This window comes from Euleptes europaea, chromosome 2 (assembly GCF_029931775.1).
Source record: "Euleptes europaea isolate rEulEur1 chromosome 2, rEulEur1.hap1, whole genome shotgun sequence".
Taxonomy (NCBI): domain Eukaryota; kingdom Metazoa; phylum Chordata; class Lepidosauria; order Squamata; family Sphaerodactylidae; genus Euleptes; species Euleptes europaea.
Genome location: NC_079313.1, coordinates 17,303,124 through 17,313,668, shown reverse-complemented (window position 1 = coordinate 17,313,668; position 10,545 = coordinate 17,303,124). Strand labels below are relative to the sequence as shown.

The following is a 10,545-nucleotide window of genomic DNA, read 5'->3' as shown; positions in this document are numbered from 1 at the left end:
ACAGAAAGGGTTGTGTCCCGTCCCCCATCCCCCCCGCCCCCGATTCCCTGCCAGGCTTCCAAACCCTGGCAGAATGAGAAACATCCTGAGCTTCTCCCCTGCCCCAGAGTGTGTATACACACACATAAAAATTATATGCCATCAAGTCACAACCAACTCATGGCAACCCGGGACCATGGGGGTTTTAAGGCAAGAGATGAGCAGAGGTGGTTTGCCATTGCTTTCCTCTGCATAGCAACTCTGGATTTCCTTGTTGGACTCCCATCCAAGTACAAGGAGAGCCAGTGTGGTGGTGTGGTTAAGAGCAGTGGTTTGGAGTGGCAGACTCCAATCTAGAGAACTGGGTTTGATTCCCCACTTCTCCACATGAGCAGCGGGCTGTAATCTGGTGAACCAAGTTGGTTTCCCCACTTCTCCACGTGAAGCCAGCTGGGTGACCTTGGGCTAGTCACAGTTCTCTTCGAGCTCTCTCAGCCTCACCAGCGTGGTGTAGTGGTTAAGAGTGGTGCTTTGGAGCGGTGGAGTCTGATCTGGAGAACCGGGTTTGATTCCGCACTCCTCCACATGAGCAGTGGAGGCTAATCTGGTGAACTGGATTCGTTTCCCCACTCTTACACACGAAGCCAGCTGGGTGACCTTGGGCAAGTTACAGCTCTGTTAGAGCTCTCTCAGCCCCACCTACCTCACAGGGTGTCTGTTGTGGGGAGGAGAAGGGAAGGTGATTGTAAGCCGGTTTGAGTCTCCCTTAAGTGGTAGAGAAAGTCGGCATATAAAAACCAACTCTTCTTCTTCTTCTCACAAGGTGCCTGTTGTAGGGAGAGGAAGGGAAGGCTATTGTGAAGAAGAGTTGTTATCCATGAACAGTTAAATTGCACTAGCAATCTGTACGTCAAAAGGTTCACAAGCTGCCCCAAGATCTCAAAGGCATTTCTCTGTAGCTACGTAGGGAGGTGGTGAGCTCCCCCTCACTGGCAGTCTTTAAGCAGAGGCTGGACAAGCACTTGTGAAGGAATACTCTAGGCTGATCCTGCATGAAGCAGGGGGTTGGACTAGATGGCCTGTATGGCCCCTTACAACTCTATGATTCTATTGTCAGTCTCAGCAACCCGGGCTTTATAGTAAGTTTTTATTTCTCATAGATTACCAGAAAATAAATTTACAACATACAGTGTTAAAGAGAATGGAAGCCAGGGAGCAAGCAAAAAGTTCAGATTCACGGTGTTTCAGCTCTCATGATTTTGTCTCATAATTGTTGAGGACTGCTAGGCATCTTTCACATACAATGGAACCATTTCAGAACAAAAGCCTTTTAAAATTGCCTGTTACCTGTAGCATGCCACCTACCAGGCCTGTGAAATTATATGCAATTACTTTAATTGCATGCAAATTTGCTACCCCTTTATAGCTTACAGTTTGTTTCCCCCCACTGACAGAGTTGCTCATGAATCACAATGCCTATACTCCTGATCTTGGTTTTACCGAATGCATTTACTGTGCTTTGGGAATCAGCAGGAAACCGCTATTTACAATATTTACAAAAGGATAGTTACAAAAAGGGATAGCGCTGCATGAAAACGCAGAGAAACGGCATGCCTTGTACATATAGAATAAGTGAGCATAAGCCGCGCACCCTTTTGCCCATTTTCTGCTGATGCAAAATGCTTCATGGGATGCAATGAGAGATCATCGTCAACAGTATAGCCTGTAAGTTAAGGCTGTTAGCCGGCCTTATCAAGCAGCTGGAGATGCCACAGATCCTGTTTTAAGTTGTTTACCTCCCACGTCTCTTGTTTGGTGCCCGTGTTTTAATAGTATTCCAAAGAGAGAGTGGGGAGGGGTGGAATCAAACAGAATGCTAGCCTAAACAATGAACACGTGAAGCTGCTTCATACTGAATCAGACCCTTGGTCCATCAAAGTCAGTATTGTCTACTCAGACCGGCAGCGGCTCTCCAGGGTCTCAGGCAGAGGTCTTTTGCATCACCTACCTGCCTAGTCCCTTTAACTGGAGATGCCGGGGGGGATTGAACCTGGGACCTTCTGCATGCCAAGCAGATGCTGTACCACTGAGCCACAGCCTCTCTCCCAAATATCTTTGGTTTCCTGTTCCCATGATAAGTTCCATGGTGCCTCTTCCCGAGGCGTGGAACGCGGTTTGGGAAGGAGGGAGAGGATTGCCTGAGGCATGCTGGCGAAAGCAAGGACTCGCACTCCTGGTTTGGTGCAGCCGTGCGCAATTGGCAGGGTTGCTGGGGGCCCCTCTCCCCTCGAGCTCCCTCCCCTGCCACAGCAGGTTAACCATCCCCCATTACCCACGTTGGAAAATGGCCAGTGAGGGCCAAAGCCCACCCACCCCGGCCCATGTTCAGCAGGGAATGAGCTTGCACAGAGCAACATCCTCACCACCGCAGATGCACATACCTAGATCTACAATCTGTACTGGCTGCATTTGGTGCCCCGGGCAGGGGGGGTGGTCGGTCTCTGTCCACTTTTGGGGCACTCTGGCCATCTGAAGCAACGTCCAGGCCCTTGGCATGGCTTCTGGCCAGCTGCTGTACTGCAACAGTGTGGGCGACTATGCTTGGCAACTATAGGAGAGCAGTGGGGTCAGGAGACCCCCAGGGACAGAGTCTGTGTACCAGCGGTAGAAGCAGGGAAACCCCAATTGAACGGGGCTATAAAAAGAGTGCCTTTTCTGGGGAACAGAGACTTTGGAAGAGGAACGGAGAAGCATTGCTGGTCAGTGTCCAGGGGAGGAGCTGCTAAAGGCCTATGGGAGGAATCTGCCAAGGGACATCAATGATTTGCTTTATTCTTGCCTTGGTGGTGGCGGTGGTGAAGTTGATAGCTGACGGCTTTCCCTCATAGGGGCAGGGCTATTTGAGCTTTCTGGCGCTGTGGCTGCCGCCACCTCCCGGGCACTTGCTGAACTGACACGCGTGTTCCTTTTCCCAGAAAGCTTTGAGCTTCTGGTAGTAGACCTTGCAGCTGAACCCTTCCTTCAACCCACACTTGATGTGGGTCTTGAGCGAGCGCAGAGTTGGAAACATGCGGCAGCAGGCCACACATTTGTAGCCGTCCCGCTGCAGGGGCTGCCACCGAGAAGCCAGGAGGATGTCATGGGACGTGATGCCGTCCTCGGCCCTGGGAGGGGGTCTGCCCTTCCTGCTGCTGCCGTCCCGGGGGCGAGCTTTTTCTAGGGAGCCAGAGGAGGAAGGGGCGCTCTTGGCAGTCTCTTCAGCTCGGCCGGCGTCTGCTGGGCCGTCTCTGCTGCGGGCCATGAGAACGCCAGGGAAGCTGTGTGAATCCGGCGGGGCGTTTTTGTCCACACGCACAAAGTAGCTGTAGGGGGAGCACCAGGGCCGGTAGATGGCACAGCGGCATCGCAGGGGTTCATTGCTCGGCATTTCCAAGAAGAGGCAGTCTGCCAAAAGGGAAAGGTGGAGTGAGCCAAGAGGGCCTTGGGTCTTTCTCAGACCTACGTCAGCATGGTGTGGTGGTTAAGAGTGTCGGACTGAGACCCAGGAGGTTCAAATCCCCACTTTGCCGTGGCAGTTTGTCAGGTGGTCTTGGGCCCAGTCACACATACCTCCCGTAGAAGTGTTTGTGAGGATAAAACAGAGGACAGGAAGGTAATGTTGTAAACCGCTTTGGGTCCCCATTGGGGAGAAAAGCAGGGTGTAAAAATCTGAACAAATAAATTCTTGAACACAGCTGACTAGGTGATGCACCGAGAAGAGCACCGTATCTCCAGAGGGCAGTAGCACACACTCCACAGCTCGTGGAGAGCTGCATTCACAACTTCCATCATACAAAAGGGGCAGATTTGCTTCCATCCCTGGTATGAGGCCTGCTACTCAACGGGGCCTTCGGCTTACCCATTCTTCCAGCAGTTTCGAATTCAAAGTGCCACTGGCCAAGGACAACCCCTGAACCAAAGTGCCACTGGCCAAGGACAACTTTCCTGAACCATGGGGCTGGCGCCACATTGAGTAACAGCACTCAACAGAGCCACGGGTGGCACGTCAAAGAGCCACATGTGGCTCCCGAGCCACTGAGGGCTTATCACCACTGTGGGGGATACGCATAACTATGTATACCTCAGAACATCCATGGATGAGACCAGGTCCTTTTTGACTAGGTCCTGGAGACCTAGTCCTATGAGGAAAGGCTGAGGGAGTTGGGAATGTTTAGTGTGGAGGAGGTTGAGGGGGGACTGATTGCTCTCTTTCAGTTGTTCCTGTTGGCAGCAGACGATAGGACTCACAATAATGGGTTTAAGTTATGGGAGGAAAGGTACCGGATGGATATTAGGAAAGCATTTTTTTACAGTAGGAGTTTTTCAACAGTGGAATCAGCTACCTAGGGAGGTGGTGAGCTCCCCCTCACTGGCAGTCTGTAAGCAAAGGATGGACAAGCACTTGTCAGGGATGCTCTAGGCTGATCCTGCATTAAGCAGGGGGTTGGGCTAGATTGCCTGTATGGCCCTTCCATCTCTATGATTCTATGACATGCTCTGCTCCCCCCCCCCCGAGTCCTAGAGAGGCGTACTCTAATCTGGTGAACCGGGTTGGTTTCCCCACTCATACACATAAGGCCAGCTTTTAGAGGTCTCTCAGCCCCCCTTACCTCACAGGGTGTCTGTTGTGGAGAAGGGAAGGTGATAGTAAGCCAGTTAGATTCTTCCTTAAGTGGTGGAGAAAGTTGGCATATAAAAGCCAACTCTTCTTCTTCCCAGTTCAGCTCCATTTTCCTGACCTGAAATGGGCTTGGCAGGGCTCTGTTGGGGAAAACGACATGCGTACATGTCGGTTTCCCCAATGGGCCCAATATCACATTTCCTGGACCATTGTGGGTTAGGGAAAACGGCATGCACAGGGAGGGGAGGCAGAAGTTTGTTTGCCATGCAAGACAAATTTACAATTTTAATCAGGCGCTGTGACTGTAACACGAGACAAAGGGTGGGGATCCCAGGCCCAACTTGCTTACTCCATAATGTTTGTGTGGGAAGGGACAGTGCGAGATCTCACAACCTGACCCTGGCAGTAAAATGCAGTTTAAAGGCCAGGGAGTTTCATGTCACGTTAGTCTCCTCCATGGAGTCACCTTGGCAGCCGTCAGATTGTAGCCGACGTATGGCCCTGTAGGGTTTCCAAGGCAAGAGACGTTCAGAGGTGGTTTGCCACTGCCTGCCTCTGCGTAGCAACTGTGTACTTCCTTGGTGGTCTTCCATCCAAGTACAACCCAGGACTGGCCCTGCTTAATGTCTGAGATCTGACAAGATCCAGCTCTCCAGGGACATCCCGGTCAGGGTGGAAGGATGCTACAGTGATAGAAACTGCTTAAATAAGAAGAAGAGGAGGAGGAGGTTTTTATACCCCGCTTTTCTCTACCTGTGAGGAGTCTCAAAGCAGCTTACAGTCACCTTCCCCTTCCCACAACAGACACCTTGTGAGGTAGGTGGGGCTGAGAGAGTTCATAGAGAACTGTGAGTAGCCCCAGGTCACCCAGTAGGCTTCATATGGAGGAGTGGGGAAACCAACCAGGTTCACCAGATTACAGTCGTTCACTCAGGTGGAGGAGCAGGGAATCAAACCCGGTTCTCCAGATTAGAGCCTGCCACTCTTAACCACTATGCCATGCTGGCTCTCTGTATGCTCATAGGTAGCCATGAACTTTTCCCAGAGGGCTCAGATACTAGAACTTTTCTCAGAGGGCCCAGAAACTTATTTGGTGGCCTGTTCTAGGACATAGAAGAACCCAATAATCTCTGCTCAAACTTCTCAAAGTTCCATGAGGAGTACACCTCCCTTCCCAGCCCCCAACTCACCTGGCAATTTGGCTGTGTCTACAGGGCGTGTTAAATAAGGTGTGCTCTTCAGGGCAAAGCTGGGGAGACGTTGCCCAGAAATGGTTAAAAGGGAAAAACTTTCCATTTGCCTGTCAAAAACTATAAACTGAAAGGGTGGAAACCTTTGCGGTGTGCAAGTATTTCTGGGCAAAACGGCCATCCTGGTAGCTGAAATTGTGACGTCACTTCCTGATGTCATAGGCCTGTCAGCTTAGTCCAGCTTACCTGTCCTGGATAAAATCAGAAATGAAAGTATCATTGACTAAACTGCATTTTCATCCCACACAAAAGATTCTTCTGAAGAAAAGTCAGTTTCATTCGTGTGGATTGGATTGGGAGGTAGTAGTTGGGGTAACACTCTTGGGTTACTTTTTTTAAAAAGGACATTAAAATTTACGTTTACTAGAAAGACAGTGATTTGTGATGTCAGTGAATGCACAATAGGCTATTCCTGCAAGCAATTGATGCTAAATCCCGAGGGAGACCCATGCTCAATTTCAGGTAGTTTGGTGTACTGCTGCTTGCTCTATCAATGTAATCGACTTTTGTCACCTATGAGAGCTACAGCTAGGTGCTCCACAGTGGTCAAAAATAATGTCCTGAAGACAGGAAACCGGAAGGGGTGGGTGGGAGGTAGAAGAAGAAGAGTTGGTTTATATATGCCAACTTTCTCTACCACTTAAGGATTAAACCAGCTTACAATTGCCTTCCCTCCCTGCAACAGACACCCTGTGAGGTAGGTAGGGCTGAGAGAGATCTATCAGAGCTGTGACTAGCCCAAGGTCACCCAGCTGGTTTCATGTGTAGGAGCGGGGAAACAAATCCAGTTCACCAGATTAGCCTCCGCCGCTCATGGGGAGGAGCGGGGAATCCAACCCGATTCTCCAGATCAGAGTCCACCACTCCAAACCACCGCTCTGAACCACCACACCACGCGGGCTAATGCAAGAGCCATGAGAAGCTCAGCAGAAAAGGTGCTGTACAACAGCTAATCAAATGAAATGGTTGAGGGGCTGAACTGGATGGCAAGGGGATTGTTTGTAAGTAGCGTGAGGCTGCCAGGGGAGGGGGACAAGGAATAAACATAGAGTAATGCAAGAGTAAAGAATTGGAGCAATGCAAGAGTAAAGAGAAGGAGCAGAGCAACAGAGCAGAACTTAGATACAAGCGTTTGTAGCAGGGGTAGAGAAACCCCCTAGGCATTTATGGAGTCTTCCTCCCAGCTGCCAAACCTAATACCCTTCAGTTCTGATGACCTGATGACCTAGTTTCTAACTGGAAGGGAAATATTTACCCCTCCCCCCAAAAAAATCCTGCTGTGTGCTTTCATTTCTTTCAAATATTTCCAGTGTAGCTACTGAAGACTTAAAAACCCCTAAAACTGTAGTTTTGATATGAAAAGTATGGGGATTGTGCTGGTTAAACAACAAAATGACTCCATAGATGGCATGGAAATGCATTAAACCACATTCTCTGACATCACAAATCACTGTCTTTCTAGTAAACGTAAATTTTAATGTCTTTTTAAAAAAAAGTAACCCCAAGAGTGTTACCCCAACTACTACCCCCCAATCCAATCCACACGAATGAAACTGACTTTTCTTCAGAAGAATCTTTTGTGTGGGATGAAAATGCAGTTTGGTCAATGATACTTTCATTTCTGATTTTATCCAGGACAGATGATGTCTATTTGATGATCCCCCCAAAACCATCCCAACCCCACTATGTTCCATCTTTTCCCAGTTTTGCTACCAAACCTCAGCAGCAATTTCATAATCTCCCGACTAACTTTTCTTCCTTCCACTCTCTGAAGACTTCATGCGCTATACCCAGGCCTAAGCCTCCCTCATTACCGTTCCCCAGGGTTGAACCCAATCCCCACACACACTCACACTTTCTTTCCCCTCCCAGATCCCTCTGTTAGGCTCTCAAGTGGAGATCCAATGAATGGGTGATTGGCTGCTAGGCCCATCTGTCTCTCTGCTTGGAGAGGGAGGAAAATCCAGAGAACCTCTGGCATGTGGAAGACATGGGATCTGTGGTCCAGGGCTGGGAGATTCAGGAGAACCATTACTATTGTTGTTATTGTCGTGATGGCACAGCTGGCTTGTGGCGACCCCATAGGGTTTGCAAGGCAAGAGATGTTCAGAGGTGGTTTGCTATTGCCTGCCTCTGCTCAGCAACCCTGGTATTCCTTGGTGGTCTCCCATCCAAATACTGTCCAGGGGCGACCCTGCTTAGCTTCCGAGATCTGATGAGATCGGGCTAGCCTGGGCTATTCAGGTACTGTCCAAGGAAAACTGTACACAGCTTAAAATATTTCATTCAATTCAGAGTTTTCAGGATAGAGGGGACTCTTCCTTGCCCCCCCCACCACAAAACCCAAGTGATCAACCCTCAGAGCTGTAGAATATGTAAGACCACATTTCCCAACATGCTGCAGAGATCGTATAAGGCATTGCCAATTATTCATCTGAAGCGCAGACATTTTAAAAAGCCCCTCCTGACCATTCTCCCTCTTTCAAATGTCCAACCGTGTTTGTCTTCCTCAACCAAGCATTTTCTTCTGCCTGCCTTCCTAATTTAAGTGAGGAGTTGCTCCTCAGAGATTCCCTCTAACTGTGCCGCTGCTGGGAAAGTCTCACAAGATGTTGATTATGAGATTAAGGCTCTTTTCTGTCCATGTAGCTCTGACCACTGAAGCCGTTACTTCTAAGCACAATGGCTCACGCTGAGAGAGGGAGGAGGGAAATTTGTTTTTATCCGTATGTGAACAGAAGATTTGTAGCGAAAAGAAAAGGAAAGATGGTGACGAGTTGTTTTCTCTTGCTCCAGAAGGTCGGACCAGAACCAACGGGTTGAAATTAAATCAAAAGAATTTCCGTCTAGACATTAGGAAGAATTTTCTAACCGTTAGAGCAGTTCCTCAGTGGAACAGGCTTCCTCAGGAGGTGGTTAAGCTCTCCTTCCCTGGAGGTTTTTAAGAAGAGGCTAGATGGCCATCTGTCAGCAATGCTGATTCTATGACCTTAAGCAGATAATGAAAGGAAGGGCATCTTGGCTATCTTCTGGGCATGGAGTAGGGGTCACTGAGGTGTGTGGGGGGGGGGAGGCAGTTGTGAATCTTCATTATGCAGGGGGTTGGACTAGATGACCCTGGTGGTCCCTTCCAACTCTATGATTCTATATTGGCTATGGATATCCATCTTCTCCTCTTCCAAACCCCCTTTGCTGGATGCGCTTTGAACAGCCAACTTCTCCTCCTTCAAAAGTCCTTTCATTTGTGGGGACACTCACCAATAGGGCACAGGCTGAGAGCAAGAGGTGATGTTTTCAGCCGCATCTTGGCCAGTGTGAGAAAGGAAGGCCTTACAACACAGGTGCCCAGAGCAAGAATCTCAACTCAGGCTATGTTTAAGCTGCAGGTGAACTCCAGTTGGCTCTTCATGTATGGGGACACCCTCACCAATAGCACACCGGGTGAGAGCGAGTACAGACAGGGTGGCATTGCAAAGGAGAAAATCAGCCTCTGGCCTTTTTTCTTTTTCTCACTCCTTCCCTACTCCCTGTAGCTGTCTGCTTCACCAGGGCATCCTGCGAGGTCAGCAATTCCCTGCCATTCATGCAGGAAGTTCAATTTACTATTATTCATTATGATGGTGTTGCCCTGCATACATAGCAGGAAATTGCTGATGTATGGAAAATCCTGATGTGGTGGGGAAGATTTAGGAAGCTTAGTGCCATTCATGTTGACAGTCAGGTTTAAGGCTTTGGGCAGATAAGTCCTGGGACATGCAGAAGAGGAGGGTTTTTTCATTTGCTTGGTATTACTGCCTACAAATTATAGTGGTGCCTGTATTTCGTTATTGCATGGAGTGACATCAGGATGTAGGCTAGGATAGTCAGTGGAACACAAGTAGGAATGTAATGGGTTGGATCACGCCATGCCATAGCAGAAGAGAGGTATTACTTAAAGCCAGTTCTGTTGGCAGAGGGAATTGTGCAAGAGCTACTGTGAGATCAGGTGTTGTAGTGTAAAAAAATAAAAAATCATTACAGTCCAATTCAGAGGTGCTTTTACTATCCAGGTAACAGAGGTAATAAGTGACCAGCACCTAATCCACCCTAGTCTTGTTTTTATTTTTTGCTGTAAAGTCACAGCCGACTTATGGAAACAACTGGTGAGGTTTTCAAGGCAAGAGACGTTCAGAGGTGGTTTGCCATTGCCTGCCTCTGCGTCATGACTCTGATATTCCTTGGAGGTCTCCCATCCAAACACTTGCCAGGGTCAACCTTGCTTAGCTTCTGAGATCGGACGAGATCAGGCTAGCCTGGGCTAGTCCTGGTTTAGGGATCTTTTAAGTCTGCGTGTACCAAGTGCATGCTTGGCGCAATATTTTTTATAAAATAAGGGAGACCTTTTCAAGTAAAGTGAGTTGGTTTTTATTAAGGCGCCAAAAAAGCAGACAGGAAAAAGAGAGAAAAGAGAGAAATCATCCTACAAACAGTTTTTTAAAACAGGTTTAGGTCTCAAAAGCCTCTTTACATTGCCTAAGCATAACCTTAACTTAAGTCCTGAATGTGTCTTCTGAATGTATTTTATCCACCCTCAGTTGATTCTAATAGAACTCACTAGTGCAGTGGTTCCCAAACTGTGGTCCACGGAGCACTTGGTGCTCCGCAAAACATCTCCTT

General features: G+C 48.7%; 1 protein-coding gene across 1 annotated transcript; it reads right to left on the bottom strand.

Moving 5' to 3' along the window:
* Positions 1-2,875: 2,875 nt before the first annotated feature.
* On the bottom strand, positions 2,876-9,193 carry SPATA46 (spermatogenesis associated 46). Its single transcript, XM_056844688.1, has 2 exons — positions 9,148-9,193; positions 2,876-3,423 (listed from the first exon to the last, which is right to left on the bottom strand). The coding sequence occupies exons 1-2, from the start codon at positions 9,191-9,193 to the stop codon at positions 2,876-2,878; spliced, it is 594 nt and encodes a 197-aa protein (XP_056700666.1).
* Between the last annotated feature and the right edge of the window lie 1,352 nt (positions 9,194-10,545).